This window comes from Monodelphis domestica, chromosome 6, assembly GCF_027887165.1.
Source record: "Monodelphis domestica isolate mMonDom1 chromosome 6, mMonDom1.pri, whole genome shotgun sequence".
Lineage (NCBI taxonomy): Eukaryota > Metazoa > Chordata > Mammalia > Didelphimorphia > Didelphidae > Monodelphis > Monodelphis domestica.
Window position 1 is genome coordinate 202,466,794 of NC_077232.1, and position 23,463 is coordinate 202,490,256.

At 38.5% G+C, this 23,463-nt stretch overlaps 1 protein-coding gene across 1 annotated transcript in view; it reads left to right on the top strand.

The window, feature by feature from the left end:
* The first annotated feature begins 7,618 nt into the window (after window positions 1-7,618).
* The window catches only part of TMA16 (translation machinery associated 16 homolog), a 76,415-nt gene continuing 60,570 nt past the window's right edge, over window positions 7,619-23,463 (top strand). Inside the window, exon 1 of the mRNA XM_007496158.3 lies at window positions 7,619-7,901. Within this exon, the coding sequence (XP_007496220.1) occupies window positions 7,899-7,901 (3 nt within the window). The 5' untranslated portion in view covers window positions 7,619-7,898. The remainder of the gene's footprint in view (window positions 7,902-23,463) is intronic.

Consider the following 23,463-nt stretch of genomic DNA (forward strand, 5'->3'; position numbering starts at 1 on the left):
GAGTTAGATTCCCTGAAGAAACCAGTCCCAAAATTTATCCACCATCCCTACAAGACTCAGAAAGAACTCAAACGAGCTTTCCAAATTTTTTAACCAGATTTCCAAGATGTAGAATTTCTTTTGTCAGAACTTTTCAGCCCCCATGAACATTGCCAATTCATTGAAAAGACTAGGACCAAAAGCAACCTGACTAGTTGGCCCACAGAGGAGCAAAGGGAAGACCTTGATTTTGCTAATCCCACCAGCATACTTGAGGAAACATAGGGAAGATTTGCTCCAAGCTATTAAGCTGTGTTATTCAAAGCCCAATGCATAGACAAGATTTGACAAACTAATGCAAAATAAAGCTTCATTTATAGAAACACACAAAGCCAGAGTTAACAACATCTGACACAAATTTACATGGCACTGAACAAAATTCAATGAATAACATAAGGGTTATAGAATTCAGTGATTCAGAATCAGAAACTGAGTCAGAAGGAATACCAGATGGTGTAATAATAATGGTCCAAGATGATGATTTGGAACAAATGCCTTACCCATTTTATAAGCTTTATGAGGAGGTGGACGAAGAAGGGAATGTGTGGGACACAAGTGAGAAAATTGAATACCTGAAACCAGTACAATCAAAATCTTATCAGTATGATGATGATGAGATGATCTTTGGGCACAGAACAAGTTGTATACCATTAGAAGAACTTTATGCAAGATTAGGGATTGATAATGAAGATGACTTTATAGAGAAATTGAATTACATGGCTTATTCAGATGAGGATTTTGAATGGGAAGGAGGATATCAAGGAACATATTAAAGAACTGGAGGAGGAGATAGATATACAATTTCACATCTATTCTCTAACTTCAAAAATATGACAAATATCATTCATGCAGTAAAAGGGAAACCAAGATTATTTGGAGTTCCATAGGGTAACATACAACACAAAACCTTATAAGAATGAAGACAGTCTTAGGTAGAAAAAGAAAATATTCCAGCAAAAGAACAACTAAGTAATTCAATAACAACAAGAAAAACTCCTAAGCTTTTAGCAGTAGATTCCAACTTCATAACTATGACAGATACAAACACCTAGAATACTATTGAAGCATAGATTCACAATGGATGAATTCGTTATCAAAGACTTTAACATCAAGTTATAGATGGGGACTGAAACAGGTTATCCATATCTCTCAATCTTTATCCTAAAACAATCTCTACCAGGTGTGATAGAGACATGAAGAGACTTGTGGATCAAGATGCAGGGCTGGAGATCTAGTTCTAGATGTCAGTCAAGAGAAAATTCCAATGGAATGTTCCCAGGAGGGGCAGTTGGGGGCTTTTGCTGGCCACACTGAGAAGAGAAACTTGGCTTTTGGGTCTCTGTGTCTCTGACTGGAAGACACTCTCTTTCCCTAGAGCTTTGAGGCTGGCTGAAAGACTTTTGTGAAGCTGATTTGGCTTTTTGGGTTTCTCTGGTTCTGAGCAGTTGAAGTTGACACTGAAGAAGAGGTTTTCTTGGTGAAGAAGAAAGAAGATTCAAACAGTTGTCCTCCATCTCCCTAACTGTCTCAGAGTCGCAGCTTGTGACTAGAATACTTTCTCAAACCTTTCTAAACTTATCCTTTTAGATTAGAGAAATCCTCACCCTTCTTACCTCAGTTTCCCATCCTGTTATCCCAATAAACCCCCTGACTGAGAAAGCAACTGGAGTATCTTTATAGTTCACTCAGGATGGAGGGAAGAAGCAAAGGCTTCAAGAAGATTTGGGAGGTAAGGGAGGCAAAAGGGAAAGGTTGGTTAAGGGAGGGAGTGAGGGAGGAAGGGGTTAGGAAATAGATTGATCCATCAGCAATCAGTGGGGATTAGTAGGCCGACCCCAGGGTATTCCTTTATAAGTAGTTCCCCTGTGTACCAGTATCCCTGTGTTGTGGCATCCCTCATCATTTCTGTTCTACCTCCATTACCAATAAACAGCCTCAGGTTCCTGCAGCAGCCTCTCTAGTCACAGCCAGCCAGAGAACAACAGTCATTGCTGAAGAAACAGGTTCCCCTCAGTTTACCTCTCTATTTCAAACAAGTAGTAGTTTCCTACAGTTTACTATTTTATTTCACAGGGGAAGGGAGAAAGGGAGGGTATACCATGATGATGTCACATTATAGTTTCAGATATCTCATAAGAAACAACAATATGGTCATGTCATCAGTGAAGATACATGCAAATAACATCTGATAAAAAAAAAGAAGCCCTAGTCATAAGTAGAAGCACAAATAGCCCTAGAAGAAAAATCAATAATAGTCCTTGTGAATGAAAGCCTATGAATGGAAAACAAAGGAAAGCACACAAGACTACATTATCACAGAAAGTACAAACAAGAGAGCATTGCTCATGTTAAAATGATAGCCTATGAATGGAAACTAGGAAAGCGCTTCTAATGCAAATAAAACAACTCCAGAAAGAAATATAGTCAGTGACACAAAGAAATATGCATTTGAAAAATTAGCTCCAAAGAAAAAGTCTCTACATATTCTATACAAAGTCTCTGCCTACAATAGCAACAGCAAAGAAAGTAACAAAATTATTTCAAATGAACACATAACTCCAAACCAAACTCCAAATAATATCTCCAAGACATAACTAAAAACTGCATGCAATAAATCTCCTTGTAAAAAATTCAAACATCAAAAAGATAAGAAAAATTCAAATTCGTATTCTTAACAAAATTCTAAGAACTTATACTATACTGCTTCCACCCACTCATGAAGATGAACATATTTAAACCCTGCTTCTACTCATGAAGATGATCATAAGTAATGATTACTTCCACACATGAAGAATAACTAATGAATTCTGACAAGCACTCATGAAGAACTCATAGCTTACTTCCATGCACAATGAAAAATTTCAATCTTACATACATGCACATGTAAAAACCTTACATGCATGCATGTTCCTGATTGTTCCAGTATGTTCCTGATTGTTCTAGTATGTTCCTAAATTGAAGAACACAGGACTACAATCAAGACTGACATCAGACAAGTGACATGCTGACCAGATGAAGAGAGACTAAGGCACATAGTTTTCTACAATCAACATCAAAAGACATGGAATGACTTTGAAAGTTTGGATGTATGATCATGAGGTTATATAAGAATGCAACATACATGCCAACATCACATAAATACATACCCATGTTATACAAAAATATAATGTAGGAAGAAATCTCATGGAATGGGTAAGTATATAACATATAGATAGTAGCAAAACACAAAATTCACACTGATATATAGATTTCTGTGGAAAATTCAAATGGACAAAGAAATTTCTTATCTGTATGAGTTTGCACCGAAATCAAGAACATTGTATTATAGATGTACATATGTACAACCTATGTATACATGTAAATACTAATGTACTAACAAACTGACTGTTTTAGAATAATTTATTAATGTTCTAATAACTAACTATAGGGATATCTCAGAAAATTTGTTCAAAGTCTTAGGGAAGTAGGGACAGACATAAAACTACTTAAGTATGGAAGTTAGATTATATTATGATTTTAGGCTAGCAATTGTTAGTAAAAGAAATTTTACTTAGTTGAATTTATAGACATCAGGAGATAAGACAATTGCATATTCAAAATGCTGTTGAAATTGTTTAAAATTGTTACATGAGCTATTATGTCAAAACTATATTTCATGCACATCCCTATTACCTAAATCATTTTCCTATACCCAAACAGCATAGAACTAGATAGACAGCATAGTTAAAATAAGATTAGGATTTTATATTTTGAGAGGGTAAAGGAATATTTAATATAGTACAGGGTTAAGAATTAGATAGTTGAGACACCACAAACTCACCCTGAGTGATTTAGAAAGAAGAAAAGGGGGAGGGAAGTTGAAGAGGCTGAAGAGGGAGGAAATAGGAGGAATGGAGGTATAGAGGGAGGAAGGGTAAGACAGAAGAAATAGGATAACTGCCTGATCTGTTAGTTATCAATTAACAATCAAATATACCCCCTCATTATTAATATCATATGAGTATGTGAATTTGGTAAGACCAATGTTATGAGGAAACTGTACAAAGAGACAGAGATAAGTAGGTAGCACAGCAGATAGAGCTGCTGGGCCCAGATTCAGGTTCAAATCCAGCCTCAGACAGTACCTGTGTTAACCTGAATGAATGACTTACCTTTTTTGTCTTAGTTTCCACAACTATAAAATGGAAATAACAGCATTAGTCTCCCCAAATTAGATAATATTTGTCAATTACTTAGCACCGTGCCTGCATATAGTGCCATTCAATATTTGGCACATTTTTGTTGTTCAGTCTTCAGTCATGTCCAACTCTTTTTTGGTCCCTATTTGAGATTTCCTTGGCAGAGATACTGGAGTGGTTTACCATTTCCTTTTCCAGCTCATTTTACAGATGAAGAAACTGAGGCAAATAGGGATAAGTCCAGAGTCACACAGCTTGTGTCTGAAGTCAGTTTTGAACTCAGGAAGAACAGTCTTCCTGTCTCTAAGCCCAAAGCTCAGTCTACTGCACAACCTATATATCCACTGGCACATAGTACTTACTTAATAAAATACTTTCCTCAGAGACTGTACTCTCTGAAGTGTTGGGGGCAAATATTCATATTTTTGTTTTTGCTATATATTTAAATTTGCTATATATTTAAAAATATTTATATCTTGCTATATATTTTAAAATATCCCTTTTAAAAATTTCATTGATGTTAATTACTTAAAAGGGAACTGGGGTGCTAACACCTAGCAGTGGAGGGGGGGCCTCAAGCATAAAGCAATAGAAAAGAGATATTCCCCAGCTTGTTAGGGTATTCTTAGAATTCTGGGGGAGAAATATGGCTGGTTTAGCTTTGGGAAAGTAAGCCAAAGCATGCTAGTGTACAGAGAGGTGATTTCTACTTTTTCAAAGCTACATTTTTGTTAGAACACTCTCATTTGGACTTATAATAAGGAAGGGAGGGATATTTCTCTCTTCACACTCCAGAAACAATCAAAGGTCATCATGTTCACATGGTGGCAAGAATGGGTACTTGCCTAGGCAAAGCTAGGATTTCAAAAACATCTTGCTGGCTCTTCTGTTCTGTGTTTCTTTCCTGGAGGTCACCAAACATTGAACTTGAAAAATAGATATTTTAGTCTTAATGGTAGCCTTGTGATTTTGAGAGATTTGGGAGCTGATTTCCACAAGAGCATCTTGAAAGAGAAGAGCACTTTTGCCAGGCATATGTGAGAAAACTCAAGAGTCATACATGATTGATTGAAAGCTCTAAGATTTGGGAATTCTCTGAACAGGTCAGACCTGAAATCAGTGGAAAGAGTCTGTTGAACAGTACCACAAAGTTGTTGTTGTTTTTTACTTCCTGGAAAAGTCTAATAGGAGTAATAGGTTCCTGCTTTATGTTTTATTTATCAAAGTACACTCAAGTCTTTTGAGTTTTAAGCAATTCTTTTTATATGGAAAAAGTAAATTGCTGTTATGTGCCTATTGGATACATTTTCTAGATGGGATCTTGCTAATTAACTCCTTTTAGTAGAAACCCTAGACCTGAGGCCTATCTGAGCAACTTCATAGAGATTTTCCCAGAACTTCCAGTTTGGGGGCAATGAAGATAATTCAAGCAAAATCTGTACCCCTCCTCTTTGGGGTGAGATTTGGCCTAAAGAATGAATCGTAAGTCTATTTAGGCCCAGAGACTTTTCTGTGATTGGGTGCCCTCTGGGACTTTAGTAACATATGAATGTAGAAACATATATGTACACCAAAAAACACTTGTATAGTAGACAGGGAGCAAGGAAAACTGGGTTCTAATGCAACTTGTACCATTAATTATCCATTTATTCTTAGACAAATCCTTCTGGGTCTCTCTCTTTTTTTTTTCATGTATAGTTGATTTCCTATTGTCAAATACAAAATCCTCTGTTTAGTGTTCTAATCCCTAAATAGCTTATTGACCCTATTACTGCCCTCTTTTCCCTCCTTCCAGTTTTCTTGTACCTAATTCCTTCTACTTACTCTTCAATCCAGTGACATGGGCCTCTTTGCTATTCCTTGAATTGGACTCTGTCTGAGATGCTCTGCTTTCTCATCTCTACTCTGGCTTTGCTCTATTCCTTCAAGCCTCACCTAAAATCCCATCTTTAGCAGAAAGTCTTTGCCAATCCCATTTAATTCTCTTTTAATTATTTCCAATTCTCCTGTTTACAGCTTTTTTTGTACAGATTTGTTTGCATGTTGTCTCCCCCTTTAGACTGTGATCTCCTTGACTGTCTTTTGTCTCTTTTTGTACCCCTAGTGCTTAGCATAATGCCCGACACATAGTAGACATTTAATGTTCATTGACTGGTGTCAACATGGTGTCCAGAAACCCCAAACTTGTGGCCTAGTAGGATCTGGAAACACCATTTTTTGACCTTGTCACATGAGAGTTCCTCCCTGAGGAAAAGTCCTACTTCACTGCCTCTTAGACTAACAATAGATTTTAAGATTTGGCACCATAGGTAGCACATCAGTCTCCAAGCTGAAGGTCCAGAGTTCAAAAGGAGGGTGTGATATACTGGGTGAGACTTCTGGAGACAAGGAGAGTCATTTGACATCTTAAAGTCTATTGTTAGTGTAAGAGGCAGTGAAGTAGGACTTTCCCTCAGGGAGAAACTCTCATGTGACAAGGTCAAAACCTGGTGTTTCCAGATCCCACTTGGCCACAAGTTTGGGGTTTGTTTCTAGATTCCATGTTCACACTGGCTTACAATGAGCTCTGGGATCCCATTCAGAATTAACATTCTGTAATCTCTGAGATGAATTGTGACACCAGAAATACATTCAATTCACATAATCATAAATTTAGAGTTGGAATATTCAAAACATCTGTTTTCTACTAGGAACTACATGGGATTTTCATGTAATGGGGTTTCATTGATTTATATGCTAGTGCTAGAAGTGTCTTTTTAAGATCACTTAATCCAGGAATTCTTAACGGTGAGTCTGTTCTTTTAAATATCTTGGTAATTATATTTTAATATAATTGTTTTCCTTTGTTATCTTATGCATTTATAAACATTATTTTTGGAAAGGAGTCAAAAGTCAAAAGACTACCAAATGGGTAGATAATATAACATAGAGAAGATGGAAGTCCTTTTTTTGTCTAATTCCATCACTTTATATGTTCAGAGACTGAGACTCAGAAAGGGAATGTGATTGTACAGCTGATAAGTGGTAGTATTTCTAATCTTCTAAATTCTAAGTCATTAGTTATTGGTAATGAGATGAAAGATATAAATGAGGAAACTGAGGTCAATGGCAAACAAGAGGGCAGTAAAACTTAAAAAAGATTAAAAATTTGTTTTGAAGTAAAGTCTTTTCCATGACATCTCGTATCCCACTCTTAAGGCTGGGCTGCTGTGAGCCATAGAAACCAAGCAGCCCCTTTTTAAATTTGAGTCAGATTAAAAAAATATACATTTTTAAAAAAATCCACCTAAGCAAGGCTCATTCGTTCCCGGAACCATAGAATCAGCAATCTGGAGTGGGTGGAGATAAAACCGGAAGGGACCTGTCCCACGGCTTTTAGGGTTTTTAAGCTAAAGGTGGGTTGGGGGATTCATTTCCCAGCCGTCTCCCGCTTTAGAGTCATCTCCGAACTAGAGGCGAGCCTGCCTAGAGCTTCTGGCTTCTCTTCTCGGCCTGGTTCCTTAATACAAGCTAGGAGGCGTCGGTTGCCGGGGGACATTTTAGGAAAGTGCACCCGGTTCCTCTTCCGGGGTCTCCCGGCATTTTTCTCCTGGCGCACGTGGGTTCTACAGAAGTTCGGGGCGGGCGGGGAGGGAAGCGCCGGACCTGAGTGCGTGGGCGACTGACAGCGTCGACGTCACCATGGTGAGCGCGCGGCGGGGGAGGGGGCTCTGGTGGTGTAAGGTTGGGGTGGGGTAGGGAAGTGGGGCGCTCCTGCGGGAGTTGCAAGGGGAGACACTGAACTTTCAAAACTAGGGAGGAAGGTGGAGTGGACCCCCCCAAAGTCCGGGATCGGACCCCGAAATATCCTATATTGGCCCTGGGGAAGATCGAGATCCCAGTCCCCCCAACGCGCTTAGTTAACTCCGTGCCCTGCGTACAGTAAGCTCTTGATAAATAAATGCCTTGCCCCGATCGTGGACATTTTACTCCTCCAGGTAGGTCTTAGAAGGCCATCTGGTGCTACTCCCAACTTTACAGAAGTGGAAACCGAAACCTAGAGGGGGGTTTCAGAGCATTTTTGGTTCTAGACCACCCTTACCGATATTTGCCCTCTTAAGTGATGGCTCTATGAGTATGTTGATACCTTTCTGTTACTCAGAGCCTCACCTTTCTCATCTGTTTAATGGGTGTAGTAGCAAGCCATGTATTAATTAAGTGCTTACTATGTGCCACCTCTCAGGACAGTGCCTGGTCCCTTGTTGGAGCTCAAATGCTGTTTCACTGATTGCCAGGACCTGGCTATGCTAGGATACCTGTATAGGATTTGCTTTGTATGCATTTGTTTGCGTGTTTTCTCCTCCTCTAGAGGGTAGAGACTTTTTTGTATCGTTTTGTATCTATAGCACTTAGCATAGTGCCTAGCTATTTGTTGAATTGGTTCAGTAGGACCCCATTTGGGGTTTTCTTGTTAGAGATACTGGAGTGGTTTGCCATTTCCTTCTCCAGCTCATCTTACCAGATGAGGAAACTGAGGCACATATGGTTAAGTGATCTGCCTAGGGTCACCCAGCTAGTAAATGTCTGAAGCCAGATTTGAACTCGGGAAGATGAGACTTCCTGACTCCAGGCTCAGCAGTCTGTCCTCAGCAACCCCTAGCTGTGCCTGGCAATAGGAGGCCCTTAATAGCCAGCTCCCAATCAAGCTTCTCACAGGCTAATAGGGGATACAACAATATTCATCCCTCAGGATTATCAGGCAGATCAGATTAAATGATTTGTTTTAGCCTCAGTTTCCTCATCTGTTATGAGTTTAATAGTCCCTACTTTACAGTGAGGTAGGGCAGCTAGCTGGTGCAGTGGATAGAGTGCTAGGCTTAGAGTCCGGAAAATTCATCTTCCTGAGTTCAAATATAGCCTCAGACCCTTACTAGGCTAGATGACCTTGGGCAAGTAACTTCATGCTGTTAGCCTCAGTTTCTTCATCTGCAAATGAGCTGGAGAAAGAAATGGCAAACCACCCCTAAATCTCTGCCCAAAACCAACAAACATAAATGGGATCACAAAAAATTGGACACAAGTGAAAAATGAGAGAACAAGAAAATATTGTTTTTCCCAACCCCTCTCACACCATAGAAGGCATCATCTAGAGAAATATATAGTCTTTCATGTTTCCACTTCTGAGTTCATTCTCAGGAGGTGATTTACAAGTTAGTCTTTAAATATTAAATCTGTAGCTGTATATAATGTTCTCTTGGTTCTACTTATTTCACTGTTCATTATCACATGTAGCTCTTTCCAAGTTTTATTAGAATTAGCCTGCTCATCATTTCTTATGGTGCAGTAGGATTCCATCATAATCATATACTACAACTTATTTAATCATTTCCCAGTTGATGGGAATCCCTCTCTTTACACATCTTTGCTCCCACAAAGAGAGCTGCTATAAATATTTTGGAGCATGTGGGTTCTTTCCTTTTTCCCCTGATCTCCTTGGGAAATAGACTCAACAATGGTATTGCCAGGTCTATGGGTATACATGTTTTAGAGATCTAGGGGCCTAATTCCAGATAACTTTTCAAAATGGTTGGATCAGTCCACAGTTCCACCAATATTGTGTATTAGTGTCCTCATTTTCTCCATCCCCTCCAACATTTGTCATTTTGCCCTTCTGTAATTCTAGCAAATCTGTTGGGTGTGAGATGATACTTCAGAATTGTTTTGTGTTTGGGAATGTGATGTTCAACCTGAGAAAAATAAAATTTTGCAAATCCTTAAGGCACTATATCTATGCTCTGATTTTTATTGTTACCAAACTAATAGTCACTCAGTGTTCCAGGTTTCTCAGATGATCTTTGTGCGGTAGACAGTGCCAATGTGGTCATCCCCATTTTACAGATAAGGAAACTTGGGCTGCAGGTGACCAGGGGATCATATTTATAGAATTGGAAGGGATCTTAGAAGTCAGCTACTCCAGTTCTTTTTTTTTTTTTTAAATTTTAAACCCTTACCTTCCGAAGATCTTGGGTTCAATACTATGTATTGGTTCCAAGGCAGAAGAGTGGTAAGGGCTAGGTAATGGGGGTCAAGTGACTTGCCCAGGGTCACACAGCTGGGAAGTGTCTGAGGCCAGATTTGAACCTAGGACCTCCTATCTCTGGGCTTGACTCAATCCACTGAGCCACCCAGCTGCCGCCGCCCCTCTTCCCCCCACTCCAATTCTAATTCCATCACTTTATAGGTAAGAAGATTTGGCCTCAAAGGTAAGTGAATTGACAAAGAAGGTCACACATATAGTGGCAGAGCTGGAATTTAAACCCAGATGAAGTGATCAATAATATTCTCATTTATATACTTACTATGTGCCAAACACTAGGCCAAGAATTATTTTCTCATTTGATCTTTACAACAACCCTAGGAGGTAGATGCTGTTATTGTCCCCATTATACAATGGAGGCAGAGGCTAAATGACTTAACCCAGGGTCACACAGCTAGTAAATTATAATAATGATGACAACGACAATAATAGCTAACATTTCTATAGGAATTACTACATGCCAGACTCTTAAATGCTTTACATTTATTATCTCATTTGATACTTATCAAAACCCTCATTTTAAAGGTAAGGGAACTGAAGCAAACAAGTTAAATGACTTGCTGAGGATCACATAGCTAGGAAATATTTAAGATTGTATTTGAACTCAGGTCTATCCCGACTCTAGACCCAGTACCCTATCCACTGGACCACCCAGCTATGCCACCAAAGGACTTGGGGCTCAGAGGTTAGAATGCCAGATTGGAGTCAGGAAGACTTGAACTGAAACCCTGCCCCAGACACAAACTGGGCAAGTTGCTTAACCTCTGTGTGACTCAGTTTCCTCAAAAGTTAAATGAGGATATTTCATTGTTTTGAAGATTAAATGAGTTAATATTTATAAAATGCTTAGCATAGTACTTTGCACATAATAGGTGCTTAATAAATTATTTTCTCTTCCTCCACCCCCTAATTCATCTGTAGTCACACAGAGGAGTAACTGGTGGTAAACTGAGGTTCTCATCTTCTGATTAAACCAGATGAGTACCAAGTTCCCAGCAAGGCCTAATACAGAACCTTGGGGGACTGAGGCTTAGAGAAGAGAAATGGATGGTGATCCTGAAAAGGAAGTCAGGAGAGCAGTCAGCTAATATTTGTTAAATGCTTAGTGTGTGCCGGGCAGATTAAAGAAAGGCAAAAAATGAGTTCTTGCCATCAAAGAACTCATAATCTAATGGGGGAGATACATTCAAATAACTGTATGGGGGCAGCTGGGTAGCTCAATGGATTGAGAGCCAGGTCTAGAGATAGGAGGTCCTGGGTTCAAATCTGATCTCAGTCACTTCCTAGCTGTGTGACCCTGGGCAAGTCACTTAACCCCATTGCTTGGCCCTTACTACTTTTCTGCCTTGGAACCAATACATACTATTGATTCTAAGATAGAAGGTAAAGGGTTTAAAAAAAAGAACCCCAAAACTATGTACAAACAAGTTATACATTGGGGGATGTTAGAGGGAAATCTCCAAGAATAAGGGGACTGGGAAAGATATTGCAGAAGTTGGTATTTTAACTGCAACTTAAAGGAAGTAGAAATGAGGAGGGAGAGGATTCCTGGTATTAGGGGATAGCCAGTGAAATTGTCCAGAGTTGGGAGATGGAGTATTTTGTTCGAGGAACAACAAGGAGGCCAGTGTCACTGAAAGAGTAATTTGAGGTTAGGAGGAGCGGGAAGATAGTGGTAAGGTTTATAAGAAGACTGGAAAGGTGAGGGTGGGTAGACCATATTTCAAAAGATAGTTTGAAGGGAGTATAGAAGTCAAGCCAATATTTTTTTTAAGGATTGCTAGAACCTAAGCCTGTTTGTTGACAGTAGGAAAGGAAAATGAGAAAACTAAAGAAAGGAGTGTGGATGACTGAAGGAACACGTTCTCTGAGGAAATGCCAGGAGAAGGGATCAAGCAGAAGAGTTAGCCTTGCCTCAGAGAACAGCGGATTCATTTGAGATGGAACTGAGGAAGTGAGATCATGTAGAGTAGTTTTGTGGTATCAGTAAGGGGAGAAGAGGAAATTAATTGTGTATGGCTTTTGTTTTCTTGTTTAGTAGGAAATGAGCTTCTTTATTAACCAGGATGGGCAAGCTATATGTGGATTGAGAATGTAGAATGTTGGCACAGTGAAGACAGGGTTGGATTTTTTTTTTCTTAATACCCCTTGGGCTCAGCATTTAATAGGTGCCTGGCCTATATTATGGCCTTAATAAATGGAGATTGGATTGAATTGAGGAAAAGTGACTGTATTTGGAATAGTATCTCTTGTGAATATCATAGAAAGTCAATCAGAGAAGAATAAAAGGACTTCTGTGAAGCTCTCAGGAACTAGCTGAGATTAGTTAGCAAATGTTTGAATTGGAAACATGTCCACAGGTGCTTGACTTCTGGCAGTAGGAGAGTTTTGGCAAGATCTGAACAGCAATAGGAAAAGGGAGCAAGGGGATCAAGAATGGAGGATAGCTTAGAGCAGAAATGATTATAATCATAGGAGCAGGAGTGCAGAAGGAAGGAGAGGGAAGCCTTCCTTGTAGGAGAGCAGAGATGAGCTAGGTGGGGGATTTGGGTGGGGAAAGAGGGGTTCACAAGCAGGATGGAGAATAGGTTTGAGAAGAATGAGATTCAGCAATTGAAGGAAGGATTGAAGGTAACAATCTCCAGTCTTTCAAGAGAAGAATTTCTGAGTTCTAGATCATAGAGGGATAAGTACTGTGGGTAATAGCAAGTTCAAAGAAAGGTATAACTGTCCTTATGTGGAACTGAAATGAAATGAAGGCCCAGGTCAAGAGAGTTGAAATTGATGATATGGGGGACCAAGATATTTGAGGAACATTGGTTGGTACATGGAAGCCTAAGTGTGAGACAGGGATTGAAGTGGAGAAGCAGAGTGAGAGTAGGTACTGTGCTCCTTTAGAAAGGTGGTAGAGTGACTCAAGGGTTGGTAAATGACTGCCTCTAAGATCTGTATGGCATGAAATGGACTTTTGGAGTAAACCTCAAAGGAAAGTTTGCTAAATGATGTTAGTATAAGGAGAATCTGAATGGGACAATGGAGAGTCAGAGAGACTGCTAGACAAGTCTGGTGGACAGCTGGAAGTCTTTAGGATTATAGATTTTGAGTTGAGAGGTCTTTTTGGGAGGAACTAGCTTTCAGTGAGTGGGTAAGATGAGAGGCCTATCAGGGGCGGAGATCAATCCATTAGCAGTTAAGGACTGACTGCATCAGGTACATGGTTGGTGGGTATAAGACAAAAGGAAGCTTATTATAGAATGTGGTTCCAGAGGGCACAGTGCAAAGTGGGTTAGAACAAGAATAGGATTGGAGAAGATGGGGAGGAGAGAAAGCAATGGGAATGAGAGAACGAATTTTTCTTCTAATTTATACTGTAGGTATAGAGGTAGTAGAAATTTACTGGACTTAGCATGGAGACATTAAGCTATTCAAATCAATAAACATTTATTGAGTGCCTACTAAATACAATGAGAATATTCTCATAGACAAAAATGAAACTGCTCATGCCCTTTAAGAGCTACATTCTTTTGAGGGGATGCAACATAGATGCAGGTAAGTGAATGCATCCAAAGTAAATAGAAAGTAGTTTGGGTGTGTGGGGATGGGGGACACAACTGGAAAAATCAGGAAAGACTTCAGTGTTAGTTCTACTGAATCTTAGAATGTGCTGGCTTCCTAAATGGTGGAGGTGAAATGCAATACTGAATGGAGTTTGAGAGAGAGGTGAGGGCTGGAAATGTAGATTTGAGATTCAAACTTGCAAAGTGAGAGAAAAGAATGCCTAAAATATACCCTAGAGAAGCCCACATATAGGGGCTGAGACATTGAGAAATAACAGTTGAAAAAGATTTCCACCCTTATGGGTCTTATGTAGATGGAACATGGTATTAGAATCAAGACTTTTATTAGTTTTATCCCAGACATCTAGAGGAAGAAGGGAATAGATGGAGTGAGTAAATATCTATCTGGTGATCAGTTCTCCAGGGGTCTCTCTGAGTCCTTGTATGCAGAACATGTACTTGGCTCTGTCCGGGAAAAGCTCAAAACCTTTGGTTGGTGATTCTGCAGTGCATGCCTTTGTGTGCCTCAGGCTCCAGGAAGCTATTTCATCTTTCCTTGAGAACTTAGTTTTATTTGCTATTTCCCACCATTAGTGTGCCTCCAGTAGGTAGCATGTAGGGTATTTATATGTGATAATATTTCTGAGCATGGTTGCTTCCAAGTTTCTTTGGCATCTTAGAGATCAGTAGTTGGTTTAAGCTTGATAGGGGAAAAAAAAGCCATTATCTTAGCATATAGGTATAGTGAACCAGCTTGGTTATGTGGGTAATGAGGGCTTGAACTAAGGCAGGACTTTGTTAGTGGAGAGAAAAGGATGAACAGATGATGCCTGGGACATGGAAGCCAGGATCATTTCTCATTCGTCCATCTCCCTCATTGCTGTAATATGGCAAGTTTTCAGACTTGGGTGCCATAAAAAAAATGTGGATGTTTAGAGGGAGGTAAGGTTTAGTTAAAAGATGATGAGCTTGATTTTGGATGTGTTGAATTTGTGGTGTTGGTGATATATGTCCAGTACGTAGTTTGAAATGCAGAACTGAAATTTAGGAGAAAGATTAGGGCTGTGTGTGAGTGAGAGAGGGAGAAGGTAAGGGAGTGAGTCATTTGCAGAGGTGTGATAATTGAACTGATGAGAATGGATGAAATCACCAAGGGAGAGAGTGAGGAAAGAGAAGACAGCTTAGAACAAAGTCTGTGGAGGTGGGGGTGGGGTAACACCCACACTCAAGGTGGGAAGGTGATGATTAATCAATCAGTCAGTCAATAAGCATTTATTAACCAGCAAAGGCTTGGAAAGAGTGGTTCAATAGGCAAGAAAAGAAACAGGAGGAGATGGGTTCTAATATATGAATGGGGAGATTGACTTTAAGTAAGGAGAAAACTTATTCTCTTGGAGCCTAAGAAAAGAGCCTGGTTGAAAAATAACAGATATGAAGAAGAAGGAAGTGAGGGAGTTAATCTCTGAAGGTCATTTTAGAGAAGAAAGGAAATTAGAGTTGGGAGATGTGAAGAAAAGATATGGTTTGGAACAGTTATTGGGGATGGGAATGTGAAGTCAATGGGTTAGGGCTTGTGTCACTATTTTATTGGTATAGGGAACTCCTGGTTGAGGACATTCCTGCTAATTCAGATTTAGACCTTTGCTTGTAATTTAACTTTTTTTGAGAGTTGCCTTCAAGCAGTCATGCCAAAGGCAAAAAGAAACTTAGAAAAACATAATTTAACATTTGTAATAGAGAGATACTATTACACATTATACTATTAGTTGGTATTTTTATTTATTTTGTTAAACATTTCCTAATAACATTTCAATCTGGTTACTGGCCCTCTGGGTTTCAATACCTCTGATCTCACAGCACTGAGAATATTAGTGGCATGCCTAGATCATACAGCCAAGATTTTGCCTGGGGGCAGAACTTGAACTAGGGTCTTCCTGACCTGAATATCAGGTCTCTATTCTGCCATAATGAAGTCAATGAGAGATAAATAAATGCCATGCAGCAGAGAGATCCCAGGTGAGATTAGGTGATATAATGATCCCCACTTCTTTGCCTCCAATTCTTCCTGTATCACATGTCCCTGTAATCAGGACCTAGAACTTGGCTTTGTTCTATTTGAACAGCAACATTAGTTCTGCAAATTATGAGTTAAATCAGCTTTTGTAGACTAATTTATGATTGAGCCTAACCACCATTTAAAGCATTGATTTTGGGGAAGCAGTTTTCTCATTTCTCAATAGCCATCTCACTAACAAATTAACTTTTGAACATGGCCTGTTTGGAAGTTGGAACCTGACTATTTATCTTGTGAATTGGTAATGGTAAGGGAGATCTTCTGTCTAAGTTATGCCTCCCTCCTGTTTAGAGTGCTCTTTTCTTGATTTAGTTTTCTTATCTTGATGGAGTTTTTTGTGATGAATTTCCTCGAATCTGCTCTAAGAAGATATTTGCCTCTTCCATACTGTTTTTTTAGCAACATTTTTAGTCTGTCACCAAAAAGGACAGTATCTGTTGCAGGAACAGGTAAAAAGTTATTGTTTTCCTAAGTGCTTAGGTATCTTATCAGGCCATTATTTCTTCAGGGCCAAGTCCATGAGACAGAAAATCGTTTTCCTCTGGAGACAAGAAATAAATGGAAATGGAATTGAACTTGTTTTGTCATATTGACTTGAGCCATAGGGTTTTTGTTGCTTGCAAAATACAAATACTGAAAATCAGACTAAGGGTTAGGAATATAGTGCTGCACTCTTAGCAACATACTGTACTAGTGACAGAAATCCAGGATTTTTCTAAAATTGTAAAAACAGCTACTTCTCTGAGCATCTTTGGATAAAAATGTCTTTGATCTTTATAATAGAGAAATTTCTGGTCATTGCAGTAAATGTGATATATACTTATGGGACTGGAAAAAAAATTCCCTATTCTACATGATATCTCTTTGTGTTGTCTTTTAAAAAAATGCCTAGAAATAGAATTACCTCTCCTTTTCTTAAAAATCTCCAGAGATTGCTGTTTTTTCCTTGGTAAATATTGGGGTCTGATCATGAGGCTTGGTTTCCTGTCTTTAGTGGAAATGCTGTATACTAGCTTATGCACATATATTAATTCAACTGTTTGTCACTAATGACTGGTATCATCATTATTATCATTACTAATTTTTTGGTCTGAATCATTGATGTCCATTGTTTGTAAATCCATGACTGCAGGTAGGTAACTTTTTAATCTTTTAAGAGGTTAAAAGACTTGCCTCCTGGCCACTCAGTAACATCCTACCTCAGGAACATTCACCAGATCTTTGCCTTTCTTTCTCTTTTTCTCTTTCTGTCTTTCTTTAACCCTTACCTTCCATCTTAGAATCAATACTGTGTTTTGTTGCCATAGCTGAAGAGTGGTAAGGACCAGGCAATGGACTTGCCCAAGGTCATACAATTGTGAAGTGTCTGAGGCCACACACAAACCCAGGACCTCTTGTCTCTGGGCCTGGCCATCATCAATCCAGTGAGCCATCCAGCTGCTCTCTTACACTGACTTTTAATTAGTGGTCAATAGAATGAAATCTAAAACATTCGTATTATTCTTAATGTCTGTTGTTAGAGAAATTTTTAAAAAATTGTGAATAATAAAAGTTTGAATTCACCAGCTTTTTTTCTGTAGGGTCTAATGACATTGTGCAAATCTTGCATCTTTATTCAAGGCTAGTTATAGAATTATAGTTTCAGAATAGTAGAGAATTGAAGTATCACTTTAGTCCAGGGATCTGCAAATTACCTCTCTTGCCAAATTCCCCATGAGACCTATCTTTGACCTGAAAACCAAGAATGGCATTTATATTGAAATAAAGCCTTTTTTAAAACATGGAAATAAAATGAAGGACACTGTGCTTTGATCTGCAGTGGGATTCCAATAGCCCCTTCTTTGGCTTTGGATAGCATTTTTTCTCATGAGCCCCTTGGGGTTATCTTGGAATCTTGTCTTACTGATAGTAGTTTAATCCTCCACAGTTGATCATGGTATAATATTTTTGTTACTGCATATACCATTCTCTTGGTTCTGCTTACTTCACTTTGCATCAGTTTGTATAAATCTTTCTAGGATTTCTGAACTTTCTTATTTATCTTTTCTTAAGACACAATCGTATTCCATTACAACCATTTACTATTGCTTATTCAGTCATTCCGCACTTGATGAACACCTCCTCAGTTTCCAATTCTTTGCCACTTCAAAAAGAGCTACTAAAATTTTTTTGTACAAGTAGTTACTTTTCCCCTATCCTAATCTCTTTGGGATACAGACCTAGTAGTGGTATTGGTGGGTCATAGTTTTATGGCCCTTGGGAATGGTTCCATATTGCTCTCCAGAATGGTTGGATCAATGCTTAGTTCTACCAACGATGCATTAATATCAAATTTTTTCCCATATCTATCATATTCCTTTTTGTTCATGCTAGTCACTCTGATAAAATAAAGTCTTAATGTATCTAAAAATGTAAAGGCAATTCTTAGCTTGCAGGCCATTAAAAAAAATATATATATATACCTGAAAAAAATATCCTTACACCATACCCAGTGTAATGAGGCCCCTTTTGTAATGAGGCCCAGATATTTGAGAGCTTGAGGGAGTAGGATGTTGCTGTGAGACTTGAGGGGAATCTAGCCTCTTTTCCCCTCTAACTTTCTCAAAGGGATACTTTTATACCTGCTAGGAGGGGAAGCAGTTAGTTGGGACCATTCTTTTTTCCTCAGAAAGAGGGAGAACCATGTTAGAATTATATCTATTTGCTTCCTCTAAATATTGTTAATTCTTGGGATCTGATCAAGGCCAAGCTAACTTCTGTTCACTGTACATTATTGAGGAAATGGAAGAAGATCTCAAGCTCTACATTCAAAGTTTGAGCCCTTTGCTATTAAATACCAGTTCCAGAGTGATTACACTTACTATTTATTTACCCAAGAAAATTCATTTAACCAAATAGTAAAAGAGAACTCAATGAAGGTATAGGAGAACATAGATAATACTATATAGACAGTACTGTTATTTTCAGGTATTGACCCTTATTAACTATTGTTATTGGTATTTCCAATAATTGATACTGGTCAGACTCTTGGGTTTGACCATTGTGGAAAAATGCATGCTCAAGCAGTTGAAGAAAGACTCTTGCTCAGGCCAGTTGTATAAAATCCTACTTATTATAACTTTTTTTAAATTGTTATAAAAGAGAAAGTAAAAGGAAGGATAGATATTGATAAGAAAATATTCCCTATACTAAAAAATTCTAAATAAATCCCAAACTGAACTTTCCCACAAGGTAATGCTTTGTGATCACCAAGGGTGATCCTATCTTAATCTATTCTCTCTAAATCCCCAAATAACTATCGTTCTATCCTAAATCTAAAAATATAAACATAAAAAGAGAGGAATAAGTTAGATTTCTTTTCCTGCTGCACAGATGAAAAAGCAGCTTGTTAGAATTCTCACAATTTCTCACTCAAACAGCTCACTCTTTTCCGCCACCTACTGGGGTCAGCACTGGTACTGCACCCAATATTCTCTGGTCCACTAGGATGGTTTTAAGAGATAAATTCACCAGAAATTCTCTCAACTCACAGGGCAGCCTCCTCGAACAACCTTCCTTATTCAGGATTGTTCAAAGAGTCAGTTGTTGGTCTAACTATTTCCCAAAGCTCCATGGGATCATTCTCTTCTCATAAGCCCTCTTTGTGATTCCATTCTGACTTAAAGAAATCCAACTCACTCAACTCTTATTCATCAATCAATAAATTTTGTTAACCCTATTTCTTAATTAACTCTTAATTAACTAATGAATATTCTACTACAAATCCCACTGTGAGTCTTTTGGGAGCTTCTGACTCCCCAAATGACTCTTAATAAACCATACTACTTCATTTTATACATAACCCAATAATTTTTCCCAAATAGAACTATTTCCTTAACCATATACTATTCTATCACTACCCCTATTCTAAGGATAGAAAGAATTAAAAAGATAGAAAATAAAAGGTAAAGAAAATTTTGCATCAATGCAAATCAAATGCAAAACAATACAATAACAAAATAACACAATTTTCCTATGCTAGTACAGAAAACTTCTATTCTAAAGATAACATTTTAACATTTATCTTACAAACACTATAGAAATAGAAATAGAACCCAAACTCCTATTCCAATACAAAACTATTTCTACCTTAAGATAACAAAATTCCAAACCATCCTATCTAACACTATTGCAAACTCAAGTCAGAACACACCACCATGCAAACTAAACTATGTACAACCCTTTTAGATAAATATACATATTTTATATTTTATATATACACATATGCAAAAATACACACATATTTACATACTAGAAGTCACTCTTGGTAGAATTTAAAATATTCCCCTGTCATGAGTAAAATACCTCTTAAAAATGGATAAAAAATCTCTATGAATTTATTAAGTTACCTTTTATACTAGTATGTCCTTAGAATTATATGTGGTATTGAAGTGGTGTACTTCATCAAGGAGGTCCAGACACCCAGAAGTTCAAATTAATGGAATCAATATTTATTTATTACTGGCCAGGGCAAACCTTCCTAATGAAAGTTGCACCAGACTGAAATTACAGTGCAGTTTTTATTGGGTGCAAGATACAAAGCAAACAATTAATGAGACATAACCTTGATGGAGCGAGCAAACTTTATCATCTCGAAGTTATATTCGTCAGTAGCGTGGGGCACAGGACATTCTGTTGTATATCTTATTCTAGACTGGCAGCTGGTTAGTAAGGGAGTTTGTCATGAATTCTGACTGTATGTTGTTTTGGTTCAGAGCTGACAGGAAAGCCCAGTTCTGATTTCTACTTTCCCCAGCGGAAAACAGGTTTTCTGGCCAATGCCTTAGTTTACCTCACTTCACTATCTAGTTAGAACTTCTAACATTGTGTATTGTAATAATTGTGTATTATGTTGTTTTATACTTACCAACTTACCATATTTATGTTAATGGAAACCTCTCCTGTTTCAAACCTCTTCCAGTGCATTATAGCAAGTCTTTAGAATCTCTGTCTGCAGTCTCCCTCTTCAGTGTGCTTGCAAAAGTGTATGTTGTGTAAAAAATAGACTCGAATACAGGACTACAATTCCCATGAGCCTTTGCTCCACTTCCCCAGAATGCCTTGTAATCTCACCTGGGCCGAGATCGAGAAGGTATTTAAGCTGATTCAAAGGCTTTTGAGGGTTTGGGCTCTTTTTGGACTTCCGTTTTGGAGCAGGCAGTCTCTTGCGTGATGTGAGGTTATTTTGTCTAGGCCTCTGGCCTAGGCACATGTTTCTTACTTGTATATTTTTTAATCTTTAACCTTTAATAAACCTCTAAAAAATATAATACTCCTTGCAGAGAGAAACTAATTTCTACCTGCCTCATCTCCCCATCTCCTTTAAATTTTAATCTTTACAGTTGTCAGTGTCTTTTGATGATTGTGGCCAGTTGTCTTGTTGATTGTAACAATGTCCATGCAATATGTTCTTACAAACAGTGCATTGTCCTTGTGAAACCTTGTCTGTAGTAAGTCTGTCTATCTACTACAGTAAAGAATGATGGAGCTCTCCCCTTGGGAGTGTGACAAGGAAATCACTTTAAAAGACTGATATATATTAATTTAAGGTCGCCAAGGAATTCAGCTATGTAATTCCTAAATGAAAACTCAAGTCAGCAGTCAACCTTTTATGGAGTTTTTAATTACAAACGGGAGGAAAAAATGTATTAGAGAGAGAGAGAGAGAGAGAGAGAGAGAGAGAGAGAGAGAGAGAGAGAGAGAGAGAGAGAGAGAGAGAAGGGAATAGGGCTTAAATACCCCCTCTGTTTAGGCTGGGCCAAAAGGCCCAAGCCCTTAGATAGCTGAGGCAAAGAAAAGAGATCAGTCCCTATCACTCACGTGACCAAAATGGAGAAACAGTCTCAGGGGCCTCCACCTCCAGCCTCCTTCAGAGCAAAAACTCTCAGAGCACAACCTCTCAGAGCAAAACCTCTCGAACCTCCCCAGTCCTCAGACCCCGCTATCTTTAAGGAAACCATCCAAGTTCCCTCCCCTCAGTTCTCACATCTACCAATCACTGTCCATGTCTTCCCTATGCCAATGGTGGCTCTAGCTTAACCCAGGACTGCCCAGAGGTCTGTGGCTTTGCACATGTCTGTTGAAGGTCATATTCTCAAATAATTAAATCTTGATCCTTTGCTGCAGCCCTTCCTAAATCCTTTTACTCTGAGTAGGGTGGAGATTGTATTTTCCAAGACCTGGTTCTGTCATTCCAAGTATCTCTATTGTATTAATTCTAAAATCAATCATGACTCAAAGAACTTCCTGTTCTATGCTTAAGCATAGGTCAAAGCCCTTTCCATTGTTTAGCAAAAGGTTTCTGTCCTAAAGTAGTATTAGGTAGGGAGGAGAAGGATCCTCCCATGCCAAGGGGGTTCACATTCTAATAGAGATCTTACTATCAGTAGGAAATTTTTTCCAAGTATGAAATTTTCCAATGGTGAAATTTCCAACATTCATAAGTCTAAGAAATTTTAAGGTTTACAGGAGTGAGGTCATTCATCTCGGCCAAGAGAGGGAGTCCTAGATCTAACCCAAGGGAAAACTCACTGAATTCTCTATTGTAGCAAGCTGGGGATAGGAACATGATGGAGACTGCCAACTGCTCAGAGTTCCCTTCAGCAACTTAAAGTGGGGTTGGCTTCATTCCTTTCCCTTTTGAAACTGGAAGCCAGAAGCACCTGAAGCAACTCAAAGCTTAAAGAGAATATGAAAACTGTCTCAAGAAGAACTCAAGGATTCTCCCCTCTTCTAGCCAACTCCACTCTTTCCTTACACAGGTAAAGGGGATTAATCTCCCCCATGAGGACAGAGTCACTAATCAGTGGGCCTTAGGACTAGGGTTACACTAATAGTCATTCTGACTTTTTTAGAAGACCTCTTTCTCTTTTGAGTGGGAATTCTTATTCCTTAGGCAGAGAGATTTAAGTCTGAAGCTTTCTCCTTAAGTCAAACTGAAATCTGCTTTAACTATTATTATTGCTCCTACTTCTGTACCTTGGGGCTGAGTAGAACAAGTAGAATACTTATTCCATATGACAGCTCTTCAAATTTTTGAAAACAACTACTGTGTTTCCTCTGAGTTTTCTCCAAGCCAAGTATCCTTAATTCTTCAGTTCTAGTATGGCATCAATTCAAAAGTATTTCACTCTTCGGGTTGCTCTCCTTTATCCTATAATATTCTTCCTAAAATGTGGCATCCAGAACTGAAAACAAACTTTGACGAATTTGGAAAAGAGCAGTTTAATTTGTGTAAATCTACACAAATATCTATTTGAAGCAAGAAGTTAAAAAAAATACATACTTTTTTTAGTGGTAAATTTTTATTATTTATCCTGAAATTTCCATTTAATTTTGTTATTTGTTGTAATTTAGCAGTTAAGGAGTAAGGTTGTGTGAGCCGGTGTTTGGTGGTGACTTCATTTTACAGATGAGAAAACTGAGACAAACAGAAGTTAAATGACTTGTCCAGTATCACATAGATAAGTGTCTGAGGTCAAATTTGAACTTGGGTTTTTC